General features: G+C 44.8%; 1 protein-coding gene across 2 annotated transcripts in view; it reads right to left on the bottom strand.

Annotated features, from left to right (window-relative positions):
- LOC144678944 (DNA topoisomerase 2-beta-like) overlaps positions 1 to 24,201 on the bottom strand; it is a 245,225-nt gene that overhangs the window by 167,216 nt on the left and 53,808 nt on the right. For both annotated transcript variants that reach the window (XM_078539057.1, XM_078539056.1), the window contains 2 exons: positions 9,065 to 9,155; positions 8,565 to 8,628 (listed from right to left, as the gene is read on the bottom strand). In XM_078539057.1, the coding sequence (XP_078395183.1) occupies positions 8,565 to 8,628; positions 9,065 to 9,155 (155 nt within the window). The remainder of the gene's footprint in view (positions 1 to 8,564; positions 8,629 to 9,064; positions 9,156 to 24,201) is intronic.

The following is a 24,201-nucleotide window of genomic DNA, read 5'->3' as shown; positions in this document are numbered from 1 at the left end:
ATCAAGCCGAGCCAGAGCACTGAAGAGCCCCAGCACCTGGGAGTGTCTGAGGATGTAGGTGTCGCGGGAGCTGCCTGGGTACCTTGCACAGACTTGTAGAATCAGCATCCTGTGATCACACACTATCTGCACGTTCATGGAGTGGAAGCCCTTCCTGTTGACAAAGGCACCAGGCTCACCTGCTGGTGCCTTGATGGCCTAATGTGTGCAGTCTATTGCACCCTGGACGCGAGGGAAGCCTGCAGTGGCCGCGAAGCCTTTGGCTCGCTGTGCCTGGCTTGCCTGGTCCCAGCGGAAGTGGATGAAGGTCAATGCACGCCTGAACAGAGTGTCTGTGACCTGCTTGACACAAGTGTGGACAGCTGATTGGGAGACACCACAAAGAACACTAACTGAGCCCTGGAAGGAGCCAGAGGCATAGAAGTTGAGGGCAACTGTGAGCTTCAGAGTCGCTGGCATGGGGTATCCGCCCACACAGTTGGAAGAGATCTCAGGGTCAATCATCTGACAGATGTAGTTGACTGTCTCCCTTGACAGTCAGAGCCTCCTTCGGCACTGCGTCTATTGAGGTAGCTGCTTTTCCGCCTGTATGCCCACGCAAAAGGATAATGGCGTCTTCTGCAGCCCCCTCCACCTTGGACTACCTCTTGGCCCAGCGCCCCTTGTGTCTGTACTCCCAAAGGTGGCTCCCCCTAGAGGCTGATTGTGCACTCCTGGCCTCCTCCTTATTCTATCCCTCCCTTCCCCCCTCAGAAGAGCTGCCGCCAGTGGACATGTCAGAACACATACCCAGGCTAAAGGGAGGCCTCCAGAAAGCTGCAAGCCCGATAAAGATTCCTGACCGAAGAGTGCTGAGCTGAAGGTTCAACACAGGAAGCTGCTGGAATTCGTTCTGATCATACAGGCAAGTTTAAAAAACTTTCTGCAATAAATACTAACAGACCGGATTGACAACCTCACTGAGCCCTCTTACCCTGCCCACGGATGAGTTTTATTAAAAAGTCGCTTACCCGCCTGCCCGTTGCGCCGAGCCGAAGATCGCACGGGCGCCTGAAAATCGGCGTCTATTGCCGAGTTAAGGGCCTTAACTAGCCCGTTAATTAATGGTGGGCGCGCGTCGCACTTCATTGCGCGCCCACCCAACGAAATATCGCAATGGCGTGCGGTGACGTCGGGACGCTAGCCTGACGTCACCACGCATCATTTTACACGCTGACATGGGGGGCCCACCCCCCGCACATCAACCAGAAAATTCCGCCCATGAAAACATACTAAACTTTTCTATGTAACTCATAGGCATTAATATAAAATGCTTCTAAACATTCCAGGACCTTGCTACCGACACCATTGGTCCCTACCGGCATTCAAAAGGAGCAGAAATACTCATACATAAACATATGCAATGCCCATAAAATTATAAAATGTTGCAATATGGATGGAAGTCATTCAGTCCACTATGCCTCTGCCAGCTCTTGGAAAGTCTCCTTTCCCACAGCCCTGAATTTTTTGAGAAAACGATTACAGAAAATTCTGGAAATATTCAGCAGGTCAGGCATCACCTGTGTAGAAGAGAAACAGAATTTAAGGTTTCAGTTCAGTAACTTTTTATCAGAACTGCGAAAAGTTAGAAATGTAATGGTTTTAAACAAGTTAAGCAAATAGGGTGTGGAAAAGGGTGGAAAAAGATGTTATGAATGCAAGATTTTATAAGATGATTGTGTTTTGGACTGTCTCGTTAATTCAAGATAAAACAGAGTAGTGCATTTAAATGGGAGGACAATTCAGCTGTATGGCTGGCTGAGACTTTACTAACAGATTTGGACATTAAAAAACCTACAGCCCAGAAAGTGAATAGAGATCAAGAGTTAAAACCTGAACCAGGTAGTTCAAAGGCTGCTTTAAAAGGTCAACAACCTGGTGACTGTGTAAGTGCCTGGTTTTAAAGAAAAACAAAAGGAATTACTGAATTGAGAAGGTAGGGAGCATAACAGAGAATTTATTTTGGGTTTAAGATGCTCACCTATCAGTACGAGAAGGTCTGACAGATTATCAGAAATCAGCAATGTTGTTCTTGACAAAGTGAACCAGACCAAAGCAGATATATAATTTTCTAACCAAGGATAAGGAAAAGCTGTAAAGCCTACTCAGAATGAGAAAGAAGATTTGCTATGGTGAATGACAGAAAATGAAGCCACCAGCAGTACAATGAACACTCGTTTGGAGAAATATTGGATTTCCAAGAATTCATCTTAACTGAACTTTAAATCCTAACTATCGCATGAGTTTGGGGTACGACAGGTTAAGCCTTATAAAACAGATTGTTTAATGGTGAAATGTGACAGCAAGGAAAATATTACTACATGTACTGTAGGTAGTAAGTTGGTTGTTAAGGTGGTTGCAATGTTATATTTTGGTAGTGTTGAAGAAAATTATTACTGCAGAAATAATTTACCATCTTTTATTGGGGAGATGAATGTGAGGTTTATAAGATGATTATTTTGGATTGTCTCTAGTTCAAAGTAAAGTGGTGACACGAAGAGAGTCACGCGATCTGCAATGATTTTGGCACAACAAGAAGCCTGTGAGACTTGGAAAAACTCAGCAGGTCTGGCAGCATCGGCGGAGAAGAACAAAGTTGACGTTTCCAGTCCTCATGACCCTTCAACAGAACTAAGTAAAAATAGGAGAGGGGTGAAATATAAGTTGGTTTATTTCACCCCTCTCCTATTTTTACTTAGTTCTGTTGAAGGGTCATGAGGACTCGAAACGTCAACTTTGTTCTTCTCCGCCGATGCTGCCAGACCTGCTGAGTTTTTCCAGGTATTTCTGTTTTTGTTTTGGATTTCCAGCATCCGCAGTTTTTTGTTTTTATTTTTTAAGCCTGTGAGACTTACTGGGAGCAAGGTGTAAAATGTTCACTCGTGAAAACAAAGGGAGGAGCAGCTGGACTAACTGTGGGCGGACTTTCAGTCTCCAAGTTTTTGGACAGAAAGAGGGAGAGAGAGGTCTCACAGAGACAAAAGGCTGCAACTGCAAGCTACCAGATAGGATGCGAGGACAGTCTGTAGTTGAAGAGATGCATCCCATGGCAGGCTAAAGATTCTGGAAGATTTGTCCTTGCGAAACCAGGAGAAGAAATCACCAGAGAGTGATTTACTGCTGGTAATCATTTCAGGAATTCGCCAAAAACTGAGAAAGCCCCTTTCACAGTCACTCGATGTTACGACTCAGCGAAACAGGGAAAAGTGACCCCTAACAGGGAAAAGTGAGCCCATTGGAAGCTGGAGTGACTGTGGACTGTTTCCTATAAAAACTGTAGTCTCATGGAATGCGCGCTGAATGTATGCAGCGTGGAGTTTCCAGTCATGTGAAAACATTAATGAAGGTTATCTTTTCTGTAGTTTTGAGTATTAGTTGCCTACTAAGTAATGTTTAGTCGATATGTTGCTTTCAGTTTGTTACAGTAAATGTCTTAAAACTTGAAGTTTTGGCATGCAATTGCTTTATGTTGGTCACTGGAAATTCAAATCTTTTTTTAAAAAAGTTATTGGTCTCTACAGAGATCCTAACAAAGAACAAAATGGAAGGTCGGTGATAGGGTGGAAGACAGGAGAGATTAAATGACCAAAGAGTTAGAGGTCCTGGGCCACAGGGAGTGGTAATGGGCCAAGCACAGAAACAAAAAACACATCATTTACAATTACCACTCCCTTTGATCCATTGTACAACGATTGGTGCCATTTCTTGGGCTTTTCTTGAATTTTACAAATTTCTCCAAAGCATAAAAGAAAATGGGCCTTCCCTAAATAATCAGAAAACTAAGGTCTTCTTGCAACCAGTTCCCACAGAAAAACACCTCCCCCCAAGATCAACAGCGAGATCCTGGAATATATAGACTATTTTTCATATCTTGGGAGCCTATTCTTGACAAAGGCAGACAAAGAAAAATAATTCATCACCGCCTTCAATGCGTCATCTCAGCCTTCGGCCGACAGAGAAAGAGTATTTGAGGACCAGGATCTCAAACCCGAAAAAAAGGTCAGGATTTACCAAGCAACAGTGATTCCTGTGCTCCTATATGTTTTGGAGACTTGGACAACCTACAGCAGGTACCTCAAAACACTGAAGTACCACCAGCAGTGCCTTCGCAAGATGCTCCAAATCCGGTGGCAAGAAAGGCAGTCCAACAGCAGCATCCTGTCCCAAACCAACTTGCCCCACATTGAGGTAATGATCATTCAAAACCAGCTTCACTGGACAGGACATGTTGTTTGTATAAAAACAAAAAGCTAAAAGCTACTGCGGACGCTGGAAATCCAAAACAAAAACAGAATTACCTGGAAAAACTCAGCAGGTCTAGCAGCATCGGCGGAGAAGAAATCAGATAACGTTTCGAGCCTTCATGGCCCTTCGGCAGAACTGAAGCATAGTTAGGAGAAGGGAGAAATATAAACTGGTTTAAAGTGGTGGGGGGGGAAGAGAGACGTTGAGGGTGTGGTGATTGTGGAGATAAGCAGTGATAAGCAAAAGATGTCACAGACAAAAGGGTCAAAGAGGTGTTGAAGGTGGTGATATTTGTCTAAGAAAAGTGCTAATTAAGAATGGAAGACAGGATATTCAAAGTGGCTTTAGTGGGGGTGGGGTGGACAGACTAACAAGGTTTTAGTTTTAGATTTAAAAATAATGGAAATAGGTGGGGAAAGAAGAATCTATATAAATTATTGAAAAAAAAAGGGGGGGGGTGAGAAACGGGGTGGGGATGGGGGGAGGGGGAGTTTAAGATCTAAAGTTGTTGAATTCAATATTCAGCCCGGAAGGCTGTAAAGTGCCCAGTCGGAAGATGAGGTGCTGTTCCTCCAGTTTGCGTTGGGCTTCACTGGAACAATGCAGCAAGCCAAGGACAGACATGTTGGCAAGAGAACAGGGTGGAGTGTTAAAATGGCATGCGACAGGGAGGTTTGGGTCTTTCTTGCGGACAGACCGCAGGTGTTCCGCAAAGCGGTCGCCCAGTTTGCGTTTGGTCTCTCCAATGTAGAGGAGACCGCATTGGGAGCAACGAATGCAGTAGACTAAGTTAGGGGAAATGCAAGTGAAATGCTGCTTCACTTGAAAGGAGTGTTTGGGCCCTTGGACGGTGAGGAGAGAGGAAGTGAAGGGGCAGGTGTTGCATCTTCTGCGTGGGCATGTGGAAGTGCCATAAGTGGGGGTTGAGGAGTAGGGGGTGATGGAGGAGTGGACCAGGGTGTCCCGGAGGGAACGATCCCTACGGAATGCCGTCAGGGGGGGTGAAGGGAAGATGTGTTTGGTGATGGCATCATGCTGGAGTTGGCGGAAATGGCCTCGGACGGCCCGCTTCTACCTCCTACCCAAAATCCACAAACAGAACTGTCCTGGCAGACCGATCGTGTCAGCCTGTTCCTGCCCCACGGAACTCATTTCTCGTTATCTTGACTCCCTTCTCTCTCCCCTCGTCCAGTCCCTTCCCACCTACATCTGTGATTCCTCTGACACCTTACGTCACATCAACAATTTCCAGTTCCCTGGCCCCAACCGCTTCCTCTTCACCATGGATGTCCAATCCCTCTACACCTCCATCCCCCACCAGGATGGTTTGAGGGCCCTTAGCTTCTTCCTTGAACAGAGGCCCCAACAATCCCCATCCACCACTACTCTCCTCCGTCTGGCTGAACTTGTTCTCACACTGAACAATTTCTCCTTTAACTCCTCTCACTTCCTCCAAATAAAAGGTGTGGCTATGGGTACCCGCATGGGCCCCAGCTATGCCTGTCTCTTTATGGGGTATGTGGAACATTCCTTGTTCCAGTCCTACTCCGGCCCCCTCCCACAACTCTTTCTCCGGTACATCGATGATTACTTCGGTGCTGCTTCATGCTCTCGTCGGGACCTGGAAAAATTTATTAATTTTGCTTCCAATCTCCACCCCTCCATCATTTTCACATGGTCCATCTCTGACACTTCTCTTCCCTTCCTTCACCTCTCTGTCTCAATTTCTGATGATAGGCTTGTAATGGATATTGGTGGACAGTCTATCGACTCCCACAGCTACCTCGACTACAGCTCCTCACACCCTGCCTCTTGTAAAGACTCCATCCCATTCTCTCAGTTCCTTCGCCTCCGTCGCATCTGTTCTGATGACGCTACCTTCAAAAACAGCTCCTCTGACATGTCCTCCTTCTTCCTTAACCGAGGTTTTCCATCCACGGTCGTTGACAGGGTCCTCAACCGTGTCCGGCCCATATCCCGCGCATCCTCCCTCACGCCTTCTCCTCCTTCCCAGAAACATGATAGGGTCCCCCTTGTCCTCACTTATCACCCCACCAGCCTCCGCATTCAAAGGATCATCCTCCGCCATTTCCGCCAACTCCAGCATGATGCCACCACCAAACACATCTTCCCTTCACCCCTCCTGACGGCATTCCGTAGGGATCGTTCCCTCCGGGACACCCTGGTCCACTCCTCCATCACCCCCTACTCCTCAACCCCCACTTATGGCACCTCCCCATGCCCACGCAGAAGATGCAACACCTGCCCCTTCACTTCCTCTCTCCTCACCGTCCAAGGGCCCAAACACTCCTTTCAAGTGAAGCAGCATTTCACTTGCATTTCCCCTAACTTAGTCTACTGCATTCGTTGCTCCCAATGCGGTCTCCTCTACATTGGAGAGACCAAACGCAAACTGGGCGACCGTTTTGCGGAACACCTGCGGTCTGTCCGCAAGAAAGACCCAAACCTCCCTGTCGCTTGCCATTTTAACACTCCACCCTGTTCTCTTGCCCACATGTCTGTCCTTGGCTTGCTGCATTGTTCCAGTGAAGCCCAACGCAAACTGGAGGAACAGCACCTCATCTTCCGACTGGGCACTTTACAGCCTTCCGGGCTGAATATTGAATTCAACAACTTTAGATTTTAAACTCCCCCTCCCCCCATCCCCACCCCGTTTCTCACCCCCCCCCCTTTTTTTTTCAATAATTTATATAGATTCTTCTTTCCCCACCTATTTCCATTATTTTTAAATCTAAAACTAAAACCTTGTTAGTCTGTCCACCCCACCCCCACTACAGCCACTTTGAATATCCTGTCTTCCATTCTTAATTAGCACTTTTCTTAGACAAATATCACCACCTTCAACACCTCTTTGACCCTTTTGTCTGTGACATCTTTTGCCTATCACTGCTTATCTCCACAATCACCACACCCTCAACGTCTCTCTTCCCCCCCCGCCTCCCCCCGCCCCCCCCAACACCTTAAACCAGTTTATATTTCTCCCTTCTCCTAACTATGCTTCAGTTCTGCCGAAGGGCCATGAAGGCTTGAAACGTTAACTGATTTCTTCTCCGCCGATGCTGCCAGACCTGCTGAGTTTTTCCAGGTAATTCTGTTTCATGTTGTTTGTATGCCTGACACCAGACTCCCGAAACAAATGCCCTAGTCAGAACTCGGTCATGGCAGGAGTCTCCTAAGAGGACAGTGGAAATATTGCAGGGATGTCCTCAAAGCATCCCTGAAGAGGTCAAACATACCTGCCAACTCATGGGAGACCATGGCTTGTAGCTGACCAAAATGAAGATGGCTCATTCATGAAGGCACCGGACACATTGCGAGACTTCGTGCAGAGGTGAAGTCAAGGCACAGAGGGACGGCACAAAACTCCAAACAACCCACCTACCAACCCTTCAGGGACCACCTGCCTTGCATGCGAGAGTCCACAGATTGCGTATTGGAATTAGCCATCTCAGAACCCAATGAACCAGAATGGAACAAGTCATCTTTGATAATGAGGGGCCACCTTAGAACAGATGATGATATGCTGGTTTCTGCTGCTGCTTTGTACTTTCTGGCCTCTTCCAGAGCTGGGTGATGTCCTCTGTCCCCAGTCTTATTTTTGTTCACTGTCCTGTCTCATCTGCTTCACTACCACCCACTGCAATGGTTTTTCCTGTTATCTATGCAGCAATGATCTCTTGCTCTTCTAAGTTCCATCATTGTCTACTCCACTCACTGCCGTTGCCACAGTAATCAAAGACCTCTATGAGTCAGTTTATGAAGCAGATATTTCGTCTGCTGTTGGTTACAGCATTTTGAATTACCTGCCATTCAATTGGTGAAGGCCATTCTCTGGTTAGTTAAAAACTAAACTGCTGTTTATTGGTTCAAATGAGGAACAATTTTATTCAATCCTAAGAATTTAAAAAGCTGAAAGCTAGCCAAAAGAAGAAATTTATGCGCACAGTTTGCAAACGCACACTCATACAAAACAACCAGGCATTTGTGAGTGAGATAAGAAATCCATGGCCTAACCTATTTGTGCACATTCAAATCAGGATCAACTATTAAGCTGTGAAATCAATGGCATGTGCATCTTCCATTGCATCCCTTCCTTTTCTAGAATATACCTCAATTAGGTAAAATTGCATTGATAAGACTTACAGATCAGTCAAAAATAGACCCATCAAAAGGTCTCGACTTCCAGCGAAATATGCAGTAAACTGTACATGATAAAAGGACATACTTGCGGAATATGTAATACTTATTCAAATACTTACACATCAATTGAAACTTTGATACATGTCATATTCTTGTCCCTCTGCTTGTTATCAGCTGCATTAACTGAAGACATAATAAATCATTTTATATTATTTCAAAAAATGCACCAATGGATAAAACAAGAATTAACACTTAGAAAGGCAAAATGTTTATGCCTAGGCTTTTCATTCATGAAAAATCTAGAATAATGGAATGCCATTTCCACCCAATTACACTGAAATAAACGGACCACTACACCACATTTTCCTGCACTACCTAAGAACTTGGCAAGCCACCAGCAAAAGGATCATCTTCAACTGGAAATTCACTATTTCAGAGATGAACTTGTGAGCTGCTGTAGCATTTAAAGGCTGCAGCAACTTAAACTGGGCTACCAGACTAAAAACCGAGAAACCAGGTAGTAAGGGGAGGAAAATCCAGGGTCCAGTGTTTTACTTTGATCATTAACTGGTGTTATCTTAAAATTACTGGATGAGGGACACACACACACAGTACTTACCAAGAATCTCATCAAATATTTTGTACAAGCCTGGAACAAAGGTGATATCCCTTAGGTTCATGCCCACGTCTTCATCATATACCCACATTTGCTGAAAGGAAAATGTAACTTCATTAAATTCTTTAACAGTATAATTTACTATTTTTAGTCAACCATTGACGAAATCTTTTTAGAAACAACACATATAAACTTAGATACTTGCATCTATAAGTCTGCTCCTCTTCCCCAAAACTGAACAGGCTCATAGTTAACGGCCCTGATTTTCACTGAATTAGACCGACATGGAGTGGGAGCAGGTTCCAGATTCTTGCCCCCATGCCCATTTCTGGCAATTTTTGACAGTGTGGGATAAGGGTACGGGGTAGTCAGCCTGCATTAAGCAACCTCCCCATGCTGGGTCCATCGCGGGGGTGGACATTTCAAACCTTCTGCAATTATAGTGGAGTCGGGCCCCTTTTGTAAGTAGACCTGGTTCATGGCCTCTCAGAGGAATCAAGAACCACGGAGGAACCCCAGTTCTGAATCAACAACAAACAAAAACACAGCCATTCAACATTCCCATTGAAATATATTGGCCCTTTAAGCTTCTCATAAAGCTGTCAATCAATCACAGCGTCATGCTCATACAATATGAACTTATGAAGTATAAACCCGAAGTGAACACTTTCCTCTAACAAAACTAAGTTGAGGGGTCAGGTAACCTGCTTCCTTGCCAAAACACATGAAGAGTAGCTCAGCGTTCTTGCAGTTCCATGTCCAGACAAGTCTTGGCGAAGTCTTTAAAAGGAACTAACGGCCTTTCTGGACATATCTTTAAGAAGCATTCAAATGCAAACAGCCCTTCCTGTGGTTAATGGCTGCACTTCTCCAATTAATTAAAAAGACTAGTTTCACAATACTGTTGCAGAGTCTTTGAGTCCACATATGAAATCCAGAAAATGGGTGTGAAAAGCTCTATTTTATCAAGATGGTAATGTGGATGAGTGATACCCAGATTCCAATGGCCTAACCATCAGAAACCACTTATGAAGACAATGGCCTGAATTTTTCAGTCGGTGTGCGGGGGTGGGCCCGACACACCAGCACATAAAATGACGTGTGATGACATCGGGCGTGCATCCCGTCATCATGCTGTCTCACAATGTTTCGTTCGCCGGACACACACTGGAGTCGGCTGCGTGCCCGCCGATATTTAAACGGCCTATTAAGGAAGTAATTAAGGTCAGCTTTACATTGCCCATCCAACCTTAAGGTTGGTGGGCAGGCGAAAAGGCCAAGCAGCCTTCACATTTTTTATGAAACCTCATCCACAAGCGGGACGAGGTTTCCTAAAGCTTTTATTAATTAAATGAAAATTTTTTTTAAAAAAAATGTCCCATTTCATGTGACCCAGTCACGTGAGGGGACATGTTTAAATACATTTTCGATCCATTTATTTATTTAAAAACCGCTTCAATCTCCCTGAGACAGCTCCATGCCTCAGGGAGATTGAAGCACTCTTTCGTGCTGGCCCCAACTCTCTCTCCTCCCCCTGCCCGCACAGCTGAGCACTACGGCCCGCGTCTAACGCTGGGCGGGCCTTTTATTGGCCTGCCCGAGTAAAATGGCGGCACGGCACGGAGCCAATCCCGGGCAGCAATCGGCTCTGCTACCACCCTCGCCCGCTCCCACTGAGCCCGCCCGATGACTGAAAAATGCAGGCCCAGCTTTCTAATAAGGGGTTTTAATAAAGTATATTTGATTTGAATAGGGACAGATACTTACATGCCAACAAACAGAAAAGACCCTGCCTAAGACCACCAGCTTTAAGCCACATGTAGGCCCAAGTTGGCCTTGAGCACTCTACCTGAGGAACTGTACCAGGGCTTCACCATTGACCTTGAATGGAGTGGAATAAGAGAAATCTGCTATTATGAACACAAATCAACTGCAAATTCATCCTTTTCAAGCTACCAGAGGTTTTTCCTCAGTGGAGAAAAAAAGAATTATAGGCTTGCATTGTTTCAAGTTTTCACCTCGGGGGAAAAACAAAAGTGTAACAGAGAACTCTTGAAATCATAGGAGCTAAATGCATGCTACTTTTATAATCGCAATCTTTTCTTGAGTGTGTGTGGATCTGTATGAGCATATGGGTGAGTGCAGTTGTGTACGTTCAGATGTTGAACAATAACATTTATCTGTCTTTTAAAACTTGTGAGAAACCTATCATTTGTCTGTTCCCGACAGTTACAGCATTCAGAGATTAAATCACTTTTAAAACACGCTGCCTTCGGTCAGTTGAGACATGAAAAAAGGGAGCCACCCCTAATATCTCTCCCTGTACATAACGACAAGTGTTTCATATTATCAATGTCAGAAGCTTTTATCCACTTCAGACCTCAAATTTACACACCTGCAGTGAAAAACTCTTCAACGAACCAGCAGGTTATTAGAAGGTAATAGAGATGCCAATCAAGCATAGCTTTACATGCCCTCTGTACCTGTTTAATCATTGCTTGCTGAGGCCATCTGTTCAGCCTGCATTTGTTGATAGAGTTGCCAGATGGCCTCATTATGAATTCCTGGCTGAACTCCAAAGATGGCTAATGCGCTTAGATCTCAGCAAACAATGAGAGGGGTGAAGATTGAGGTGCTCAGGGCCTGATATTCATCATTACAACTGGGTCAATGTCCTACGAAATGGAAGTGGGTGTTCCAGCCTGCCTGCCTCACCATTCACTGGCCTCCATTGCCACCTGGGGTCAATTTCCAGATGACGGAGGCCTGACTCCTTCCCGCTCTGGCATCCCCGGAACAAAAACATGATGGGCTAGTACCTTTTTAAAGGAGACAGGTATGTCAAGTCGACAAATTTCCTGGCTCAGCCTTCCCACCTCCTCCACAAAAATCTGGCCCAACATTTCAGGTCAATAATCTTTCATCAGTTCTGATGGAAGGTCACTGACCTGAAACATTAACTCGGTTTCCCTCCTTCCACAGGTGCTGCCTGGCCTTAGTATTTCCAGCATTTTCTTGTTTTTATTTCAGATTTCCAGCATCTCCAGTGTTCAAAAACAAATCAAGCTTTAAAATTATTCTAGTGCTATATTGAGTTAGGAATCACAGGATCATAGTGCAGAAGAGGACCTCCGGCCCATCAAGTCTACAACCAACACGTGAGAAACGCCTGACCTACCTACCTAATCCCATTTACCAGCACTTGGCCCATAGCCTTGAATGTTATGACATGCCAAGTGCTCATCCAGGTGCTTTTTAAAGGATGTGAGGCAACCCGCCTCCACCACCCTCCCAGGCAGCGCATTCCAGACCGTCACCACCCTCTGGGTGAAAAAGTTTTTCCGCACATCCCCCCTAAACATCCTGCCCCTCACCTTGAACTTATGCCCTCTTGTGACTGACCCTTCAACTAAGGGGAACAGCTGCTCCCTATTCACCCTGTCCATGCCCCTCATAATCTTGTACACCTCGATCAGGTCGCCCTTCAGTCTTCTCTGCTCCAACAAAAACAACCCAAGTCTATCCAACCTCTCTTCATAACTTAAATGTTTCATCCCAGGCAGCACCCTGGTGAAGCTCCTCTGCACCCCCTCCAGTGCAATCACATCCTTCCTATAATGTGGCAACCAGAACTGCACACAATGCTCCAGCTGTGGCCTCACTAAGGTTCTATACAACTCCAACATGACCTCCCTACTTTTGTAATCTATGCCTCGATTGTTAAAGGCAAGTGTCCCAAATGCCTTTTTCACCACCCCACTAACATGCCCCTCCGCCTTCAGAGATCTATGGACACACACGCCAAGGTCCCTTTGTTCCTCAGAACTTCCTAGTGTCATGCCGTTCATTGAATACTTCCTTGTCAAATTACTCCTTCCAAAGTGTATCACCTCACACTTTTCAGGGTTAAATTCCATCTGCCACTTATCTGCCCATTTGACCATCCCGTCTATATCTTCCTGTAGCCCAAAACACTCAACCTGACTGTTAACCATCCGGCCAATCTTTGTGTCTTCCGCAAACTTACTAATTCTACCCCCCACATTGTCATCTATGTCATTTATATAAATGACAAATAATAGGGAACCCAGCACAGATCCCTGTGGTACGTCACTGGACACTGGCTTCCAGTCACTCAAGCATCCTTCTGTCATCATCCTCTGTCTCCTACAACCAAGCCAATTTTGAATCCACCTTATCAAATTACCCTGTATCCCATGTACATTTGCCTTCTTTATAAGTCTCCCATGTGGGACCTTGTCAAAAGTTTTGCTGAAATCCATCAACTGCACTACCCTCATCGACACACCTAGTCACCTCAAAAAATTCAATCAAATTTGTTAGGCATGACCTCCCTCTGACAAAGCCATGCTGACTATCCCTGATCAAACCTTGCCTTTCTAAGTGGAGATAGATACTCTCCTTCAGAACTTTCTCCAGTAGTTTCCCTACCACTGACGTGAGACTCACTGGCCTGTAGTTCACTGGCTTATCTCTACAATCCTTCTTAAATAGCGGAACCACAATAGCTGTTCTCCAGTCCTCTGGCACCTCCCCCGTGGCCAGAGAGGAATTAAAAATTTGGGTCAGAGCCCCTGCGATCTCCTCCCTTGCCTCCCTCAGCAGTATGGGACACAAATCATCTGGACCTGGAGATTTGTCCACTTTTAAGCCTGCCAACACCTCCAATACCTTGTCACTCCCTATATCAATTTGCTTAAGAACCTCGCAGTCTCTCTCCCCGAGTTCAATACCTTCATGTTCATTCTCTTGGGTGAAGACGGATGTGAAGTATTCATTCAACACTCTAGCGATGTCCTCTGGCTCCACCCATAGATTGCCCCCTTGGTCCTTACTCTTTCCCTGGTTATCCTCCTCCCATTGATATACTTAGAGAATATCTTGGGATTTTCCCTACTTTTACCAGCCAGAGCTTTCTCATATCCCTTCTTTGCTCTCCTAATTGCTTTCTTAAGCTCCACCCTGCACTTTCTGTACCCCACTAATGCCTCTGCTGATTTGCTTCCCTTGTACCTACTAAAAGCCTCTCTTTTCCTTCTCATCATAATCTGAATATCTCTGGTCATCCATGGTTCTCTGGGCTTATTACTCCTTCCTATCACCCTAGAGGGAACATGTTGAGCCTGTACCCTCTCCATTTCCTTTTAGAACACCCCCCACTGTTCGTCTGTAGATTTCCCCACAAGTAACTTTTCCCAGTCTACCTTGGCCAGATCCTGCCTTATTTTACTAAAATCCACTCTCCCCCAATCCAAAACATTTTTTTGCAACTTGTTGATTTCTTTGTCCATAACAAACTTCAACTGTACCATGTTGTGGTCGCTATCGCTAAAATGCTCACCCACCACCACCTCAACCACCTGTCCGGCTTCATTCCTCAGAATTAGGTCCAGCAGTGAGTCGTCCCTTGTTGGACCCTCAACATGTTGACCTAAAAAGTTCTCCTGTACACATTTCAAGAAATCCACTGCATCCAAGCCCTTAACACTATGTCTATCCCAATTAATGTTGGGAAAGTTGAAATCACCTAATATAATTACCCTATAGTTATTGTTTTTACACACCTCCACAAATTGTGCACATATTTGCTCCTCAATTTCCCACTGACTATCTGGGGGTCTATAATAAACACCTAACAATGTTGCTGCCCCTTTTTTATTCCTAAACTCTACCCACAAAGCTTCATTCGATGCCCCGTCTAAGATATCATCTCTCCTTACTGCAGTAACTGACTCCTTAACTAATAATGCAACGCCTCCTCCTCTTTTACCCCCTCCCCTGTCTCGCCTGAAGATTCTATATCCAGGAATGTTGAACCTACCCTTCCCTCAACCATGTCTCAGTGATGGCTACTATATCACAAGTCCACGTGTCAATCCTCACCCTTAACTCATCTGTTTTACCTGTAATACTCCTGGCTTTAAAGTAGAGGCCATCCAGCCTTGCCTTACTCCCTTGAAGCTTAATGCAGCTGTACTCCCTCTCTCCCTCTGACTTGATTGTTTTACTGTATTATGATGTGTCCCTATTCTGCTAACATTCTGTGTCCCCTCCCCCTGCCGAATTAGTTCAAACTCCTCCCAACAGCACTAGCAAACCCGCCCGCAAGGATGTTAGTCTCGCTCTGGTTCAGATGTAGGCCGTCCCGCTTGTACAGGTCCCACCTTCCCCAGAAACGGTCCCAGTGATCCAGGAATCTAAAACCCTCCCTCCTGCACCAACTCTTAAGCCACGTATTCATCTGCGCTATTCTCCTATTTCTGAGCTCGCTAGCATGTGGTACTGGGAGTAATCCAGAGATTACAACCCGAGAGGTCTTGCTTTTTAGTCTACTGCCTAACTCCCTGAATTCTTGATGCAAGACCTCATCCCTCTTTCTACCTATGTCATTGGTACCAATATGTACCATGACCTCTGCCTTATCACCCTCCCCCTTCAGGATGCCCTGCAGCCGTTCAGTGACATCCCGGACCCTGGTACCAGGGAGGCAACATACCATCCTGGAGTCACATTGATGGTCATCGTAGTGCCCATCTGTTCCCCTGACTATAGAATCCCCTATTACTATTGTTCTTCCTCCATTCCTCCCCTCTTGTACAGACAGGCTGCTTGTGGTGCCAGTAGCTTGGCTCTGTCCGCACTCCCTGGAGGAACCAGCACCCTCATCAGCTTCCAAAATGGAATACCGATTTGTCAGCAGGACCTCAGGGGACTCCTGAACTACCTGCCCGTTTCTCTTGGACTGTCTAGTGGTCACCCATTCCCTTCCTTCCTCAAGTCCCTTCATCTTCGGTGTGACCACCTCACTAAATGTGCCATCCACGATGCTCTCAGACTCGCGGATGCTCCACAGTGTCCCCAGCCGCCATTCCAGCTCTGAAACCCAAGCTTCCATGAGCTGCAGCTGGACATACTTCCTGCATATATGCTGGTCCCGGGCACTGGAAATGTCCCCGGCTTCCCACATGGAACACGAGGAACACACCACGGCTTTGAGCGCTCCTGCCATGACTTATCCCTTTAAATTTAACCTTTTAAGTCAACTATTCTAGGGCCCTTCTTTCCTGATCCTCGTTACTGTAGAATATACAAACTGTTAACCACAAAAAGACCTTAAACTATAAGCGATTAAAGTAATAAATATCTTACCCGCTACTTACCAGTGATTCCTTTCCCTTGTAGCCTCTACTGCTGCAGCACGCTCTGAAGATTTAAGAAGTTGGATAGCAAGGAAAAAATGCAAAGAGCACCTCGTCCCCTATGTACCAAATTGCCAATACCCACTCTGGCTGTGCCTCACTCAGGATGTGCTCTCTCTCCTGTTCCTGTGCAAGCAACAGTTATCTCATAGCTTTACTCCAGAAAAGGCACCCAGAAAACACATTTAATGATCTTTATCTTGGTATTGCCTGTACCAACTTTAAAAGGTTTCATACTTCAATTTTGAAGTTTGAAAACTTACACATTCGGATGATTACGACCATTTCAGTTTATATCCTAAATTTGTTTTTAATTATTCATTCATGGAATGTGGATGCTGCCGTCAAAATCAGTATTTATTACCCATCTCTAATTGTCCTTGACAAGCTGCGAGTGAGCCGTGTTCTTGAACCGCTGCAGTCCATGTAGTGCAGATCAACCCACATTGCCTTTAGGTGTGGATTTCAAGCATTCTGATCCAGTGATGAAGAAGGAATGGCAACATTCTTCCAAGTCAGGATGGTGTGTCACTTGCAGGGTATGGTGTTCTGATACATCTGTTGCCCTTGTTCTTTTGGCAGCAGAAGTTGTGGGTTTATCGGTACTGTCGATGGAGCCTTTGTCAGTTACTATGGTGCACACTGCAGCTGCGGTGTGCTTGTGATGGATGGAGTGAATGTTTAAGGTGGCGGGCAGATGGGCTTCTAAACAAGCAGGATGCTTTTCCCTAGATGATGCTTTGCTCCTCCAGTGTTGTTGGACCTGCATACATCCAGGCAAATGGACACTATTCCAACACAATCCTGGCATGTGCCTTGTAGATGGTGGAAAGGCTCTGGGAGTTGGGAGATGAATCACTCTCCATAGAAAACCCAGCCTTGGACATGATCTTGAAGTCCTTGTACTTATGTGGCTGGTCCAATTAAGTTTCTGGTCAATGGTGATCCCCAAAATTTTGCTGGTGTGGGGGATTTAGCAATTGTAATGTCATTGATTGTAATGAGGAGGTGTTTAGACTCTTGTTGGAGGTGGCTGAATGCAGGAACAGATGGATTCATTATCTGAAGGGTAGAGTGGAACAGAACACAGTGAAAATGCCCAGTTCCAATGTTATAATGGAGGAAGTCATGATGAACCAGTTAAAGATGGGCCTAGAACATTCCTCTGAGGAAGCCCTTCAGTGATGTCCTGGAGAAGAGATGACTAGCCTCTAACAACCACAATCAGCTTCCTTTGTGCTAGATGTGACTCCAGCCAGTTGGGAGTTTCACCTGATTCCAAAAGACTTCAATTTTAACAGGACCCCTGAGTAAAACATATAGTGGGCCATGAGGTTACAGATGGTGGTAGAATACAATTCTGCTGCTGCGATTGACCACAGCACCACATGGATGCCCAGTTCTGAGCTATTAGATCTATTGTTAATCTTTTAGCATGGTGGCAGCACCACAAAGCAACTGTCTGTGGGTAAATCTCCAAGAGCCAATGGCATTCCACCTGAAGTATTCAAGTACGAAGGAACTCACATGGTTAGGAAACTCACTAGCTTCTGCTTAATCTGGAACCAGGGCGTTGTGCCCCAACATTACATACTTCCATAACCAGAAATGAGATTGGCCAAAGCCAAAAAGGTCTGAAATTTAGTGGCTGAAGACAAAAGTCTGATTTTTTTTGTGACAAGGAATCATGTACACCTCATAGCGCAAAGCGGCAAAGTCACTGCAGGGTAAGGAGCCGAAAGATTAATGCAATTTTTACCATCTGTAGTGAAATACAAATGCTTCTAGACAATTTCAAATGGGTGTAATTGTAAAAGTACCATAAGATAAGCAGTACTAACACCTCACAAAAGATCCAATTATCTTGGGTGGGGTGGGTGGGGGGGGGTAGGAAGTGCATAGTGCAGGAGTGGGCACGGGCGGGCGGGCCTTTGATCGGCGCCCCCAATTGGGGGCGTGCCGCCATTTTACGTGGGTGGACCAATTAAGGCCCACACAGCGTGACGTCCGCCATACAGACCTATGCGCTCCTTGTGCTGGTGTGGGGGGCACGGAATCCCTCAGCCGAGAGTGCGCTCTTTCGCGCATGCGCACGAAAGAGGCCACTCATCTCCCTGAGGCTAAGTGCTGCCTCAGGGAGATCAGCCACAAATTTAAAATTGGTGAAGGGGCAAAAATAAAATTTCCCTGACATGTCCCCTCATGAGTTGGGACATGGCCATCACTTTTAATCAAACATTTATTCAATTTTTAAAAACCTTCATGGAAACCTCATCCCACCCGTGGATGAGATTTCATGCTTTTTCTGAAGCTCATCAGGGCTCCTGGCTTGCCCGCCAACCTTAAGGTCGGACGGGCAGGTCCATTAATTATTTCAATTACTTTTTAAATGGTCTCAATAGGCTGTTAACAGGTTGGCGGGTGCACAGCTGATTCGGCTGCACCCCCGCCGACCTGAAAATTGAAACGAAGCGGGGTGACGTTGGGAGTTCCGTCCGATGTCATCCCGCGTCATTTTACGTGTCGGCGAGCAGGCCCTGCCCTCGCTCGCCGACCTAAAGATCCTGGTGTTAGTCTTGAGAAGTTTAAAATCTTTGGAAGGTTAGGTGTTTTGCACTGAGATTTCTGCAACTAATTGTTATATTCAAGCATAATCTCCTTTACTGAAAAACAGTTTAACCCAGGTTTAGAAATTGTAAAGTGGGGGTTGAGGGGAGGAGGAAAAGATAGAGAGACAAAAAGAGACATCTGCTGAGAAGATGCTATGCAATCATACAAAGAGTACTCCTATTACATGCAGTAATCACTCCTTAAATTCAACCCCCCCCCCAAAGTCATGTCCTCAATTAATTCAGATAATTTTAGGAATGCAGCTGTGCCTATCAAATAGCATACTTTGGTATGCTAGGGCAAAATGTCCAACGAGCAATAATACTGAGTGGAAAACATTTTAACGAAGAGGCCTTTCTCATCTAAAAACATTTTGTCAACAAAGTAAAATGATATCCTAGTCCTACATGAAGATGTAAAATGAAGATTTGACTAGATAGATGTTACCAATTTTGCATAAGAAATAAGCATACTCGTGTGCACAAACACACACACAAAGAAATTTGAGGCCCCTTTCATAACAAAAAGGCAATGCTGCAATTTGCAATTAAGGACTGCAATTTGTTCCAGAACGATTCTATGAATTAAATCTCTGCAATAAAGGGAATCACTAACCAGCATTGCAATGGGCAGGGCACAGGGGATGCTGATGAAGGAAGCTCTCTGGAATGTTATTGTGAAAGCTCTTTGGATGTGACAAAGATGGGTTACTTCAGGAAACTCAAAAGCATGCAAAGGCAGTTCTTCATTTTGCGGGTTCTGAGCGAGCTGGGCTGGCCTGGCTCAAGTACTACCAGAACAAGTAGTAAGAGCTGCTACCAGGCACTGCTGGAGCTGCACAACAGGGGCAAGGTGCCCAAAGAGTGGGGGGAACAAGTGCAGGACAGCGAAGTCCCTACTTCAGCCATTGACAGTAGGAGAACATAACTGAAAGTCTCCTGCATAGCAGCTGTGGAACCAGCCAGAATAACTGCTCCAATCACAGGTTCTCTCTCTCCCGCCCTTGCTGCTCCTCCATTCATAGAATCGGTTTCTGGAGGGACAGCAAAAGCTGGAGGGAGGGAACCCGTGATTACAGGAGCTGAAGCAACGAGATGGGAGAGCCACAGAACTTATGACTGGAGGAGCAGCTCTGTCTCTCCAGTGCATGCTGCTCCTCCAATTACAACTCTGCAATCAGATCCCCCTCTCACTGACTGACAAGAATTGCGATTATTTTTGGGCCCCATACCAGCCCCGAAGGTCAGGATGCATATTTAAAATGGCAGATTTCCAAAACTCCAATATTAGAAGTCCACCAAATGGTGGAGATTTGTCATTCCTACATAACTCACCTGTAGAAATGGAAGGGAAGCGAATCCATGACAATTTCTAGTACTTCACTTCTCTCCTGCTGCTGCTTGTAGTTACTCCTACCAGGAGATCTGCTGTCATGGTAGGTGACGCTCGTCTGTCTTGCACCATCCTCACACATCCACTGTAGCTTGTCTACAACCACTTGGTGACATCTATCATCCAACTACACCACCTAGGTCAACCCCCCTTTTTTCTGCCTCCACTTTGCCCTCTAAAAGAGATACTTGATCAAATAGCTGACATACTGACATTTTCTTTTCTGGATGTCACTTTCTATAATTCTTTTTGCTCCAGCAATTTCAAGCATCTCTTCATTTGCCTTATGTCTGTATATGGAATTTTTAGTTTCTCTTTTCTCCCCACACCAGGAAAAAATCTTGCAAGGGTTATTTGCGACAGGATTATCACTTATCTTACAGATTCAGTGTACCTAGAATCACAGTGTGACTTTCGTGCTGGACAAGGAACAGTCAACATGATCTTTGCAGTGCTTCAAATTCAAGAAAAGTCCCAAAGCAAGACAAGAACTTCGACATAGTGTTCGTTGACCTGACCAAGGCATTTGACGCAGAAAACCGTGAATGCCTGTGGAAGGTGCTGCACAAACATGGCTCCCCTGAAAATATGACCAGGGTCTTCTGCTCATTATGATGCAGAACTATGCCTCAGCAGATGCCATCTGTCGAAGAGACAGAAGAATCCATCGTCATTCGTGCCAGACAATATGATGAAGGGCGTTCTCAATGTGATGGCGGAACTTCTTCTCCACAAATACTGTGCAATGGTAACTCCTACAAGTACTGTCAGGAAAGATGCATCTGCAACAGGCAGATTGATAATGAATTCAGCAGGTTTTTGCTTTGTGTTGATTCTCTCAGCACCTACCGCTAGCCTAGTCTGCCACCTACGTTCCTCAGTAGTATTCAGGTGCCACAGAGCCTCTTGGAGATGGATATTGAAATTCGCCACTGTGTGCTACATTTTGTGCCTCTGCGATCCTCAGCGCCTCTAAGTGGTGTTCAACATGGAGGAATACTGATTCAAAAAGCTGAGGGAGTGCAGTAGGTGGCTATCAGGAGATGGTTTCCTTTCCATTCTTTGACTTGATGCCATAAGGTTTCATGGGGTTCAGAGTCAATGGTAAGGACTCCCAGAGCCACACCCCTCCTACTGTAAACCAATGTGCCATCACCTCTACTGGGCAGCAGTGGGATAGGACATACCCAGGAATAGTGTTCGAGATGCCTGGTATATTGGCTGAAAGATATGATTCTGAGAGTATAACCATGTTAGGCTGTTGCTTGACTAGTCTGAAGGGCAGCTCTCCCAATTTTGGCAAAAGTCACCAGAAGTTAGTGATGTGGTCTTTGTAGTGTCAATTGGGCTGGCATACCTTTATCATGTCTGGTTACTAGCATTTAATAAAAATGAGTAGCTTGCTAGGCCATTTCAAAGGACAATTTAGAGTCAACTGCATTGTTGTGGGTCTGAAGTCACTGATAGGCCAGTCTGGGTAAGAACAGCAGACTTCCTGCCTTAAGGCATGGTAGTGAACCAGATGAGCTTTTACCACAACCCAGTAGTTTCATGGTCACTAATATTGATGCCAGCTTTGCTGCAACATTTGAAATAAAGTGGAATGACACTGTTATGACCACAGCCGATGTTAATTGCTGCGCAAATCAAATCCCAGAGGGAAACTTGGCTCATGGGCCATACCTTTTTTTGGTATTCTGAAAAGAAGAAGGGGACATACTGATCTCAACAGTAAGAAGTCCAGCGACACTTTTGCAATTTTAAAAGTTAAAAGTAAAAGTAAAAGTTTTATTAACAAGAATAAAAGAAAACTTAAGCATACAAGATTACAGATACACAGTTAAGATTAGTCTTACAAAACATTACCCCAAAAAGACTCTCTAATTGGTCAAACCCACAAGTAAACACCTTCCAGGCAACACTCCCTTATAGGTGTTTAATTATAAAAATGCAGTAATATTACCCAAGGCAAACTGCTGTAGCTTCAATAAAGGCATACCACATGACCTGTAACTCTCTTCCAATCTACTGTGAAAAACAAAACTTCAGAAACTGTTTTTTTGCAGCCCAAAACTTTTCTGGCCTGACTGGTTGGTTGATTCAAACTGCAACCTCTCTCAGCCCAGAGCTCCGGCTGCTACATCTCACAACTCCAATTCAACAGCCCAAAAGCTCAAACAGCTACAGAGCCCCTAAGCTCTCCACAGTAACTCTAAAATACCTTTTTTACCCTTTCATCTCAGGTTCCATTGTTTTCATACCTTTTTGAAACTCAAATCCTTCCAAATATAAGGTCTTTCATGTTTCCATCTTATCTTTCTTTTTGGGTCAATAAAATTTAATATCCCCACTTCTGTTCATCTATGGAACTCCTGCAAGGTGCAAACATGTTTCTTGGCACTTCTGACTCCCCTTCGATATTCAAACAAAGTCTCAACTTATCTAAAAATGCAAATGTTAAATCTAACCTATTCACCTGTACCTCAAACCTAACACCTCTAACTTTTTCATGTTTTAAACCCCCCCAAGACAGCCTGTCTCCTATTAATCTCTGCCCAGCTTAATTAAATAACACACACACACACAGCCTTTTCCACAGAATAACACAACATTCCCCAAAAATATTTTTTAAAAATCTATTTCTCACAACACTGGAAGGATACAAGAATGGTGCATGCAATTCATATGTTTGTGTACTGATCAGAAGTATGGTGATCAATGGTGACAATAGGATTTCAATAAAGTGGTGTGAAATTTTCATGCTTTTACTGTTGCCAGTGTACAGTAATAATATAACAAATTTTTAGAAAAACTATTCTGATGCTCATTTTTTTTTTAAAAACTTGGACAGAGTTTAAAAACGGTTGTCAAAATGGCTCCAGGCTACCAGACAAAATTATGGATTTCAAACTGGGTCTACACTTCTGAGGACAAAAGACGATCCTTAATTTAATTATGGTTCACTGTATTCTCGTCCAAGGGATAACAAACTTTTATTGGCGCTTCATTGTAAGAATGTAAATTGTGCCTTGGTCAGGACAAAAGCTAAGAACCACAGGTAGGAGAAGGGTTGTTAGAAGTGTTGATGCCTTATTTGCGAGATGACTTGGCATTTTGTACAGATCACATCATAACAGGGGCCATTTTGGCCCGTACAAAAAGCACCAAAAAGAGCAGCAAGCTGAGAAAACCATCTTGAAAATACTTCAATTCAGGGAAACACAGAGAAAGGCATCTAAAAATAGCCACTGGTCTGCTGTAAAGTATCTGGGTAGCTAAAAGTGCCACACCTGCAGAACAGAAGTAAGGAATCTTCCCTCCTCCATGTAAACCTTGATTCCATCTACTAAGCTCACATGTGAAAGCAACCTCCAGTAATTCAGCAGTGGATGTCATCACAGCTGTAGAGAACAACTCCACAACCTCAAGACCTTCACATCAGACAACGCAACAACTTCAAAACATACCAGGATTGCACCAAATATGGACTAATCTTGATTTACATTAAGTACTATATCTTAATTCGTAACTAATCTTTGTGTGTGTATGTTCAGTAACTTTATCTTCTCTTAGGTAACTTCCAGAGCAGTACAGTGAAATAAACTAACCTTTTCTTTTTTAAATAAAAATAAATTTTCTCACTGCATGAGTAAAACATGCACACACAATGTTCATGGGCAACTTGAAGTAACACTCTTTAAAGCATCCGTGACAGTAAGAGTAGAATTTCGCTAAGATATTAGCAAAGCATAATAATGTTGGCTATTTGAAATTTTCAAACTATGTCCACTGGAAAAATAAAACCATCTAAAAATACAACTATGGGCTGAATCTTCGGCTCCACAAGCAGGGGCGGGGCCCGCTCGCCGAGGCATAAAATGACGCGGGGTGACGTCGGGCATGCGTCCCGACATCACC

This window comes from Cetorhinus maximus, chromosome 3, assembly GCF_964194155.1.
Source record: "Cetorhinus maximus chromosome 3, sCetMax3.hap1.1, whole genome shotgun sequence".
In the NCBI taxonomy this organism is placed as follows: Eukaryota; Metazoa; Chordata; class Chondrichthyes; order Lamniformes; family Cetorhinidae; genus Cetorhinus; species Cetorhinus maximus.
The sequence above is the reverse complement of the archived record's forward strand: the minus strand, read 5'-3'. Positions and strand labels throughout refer to the sequence as shown.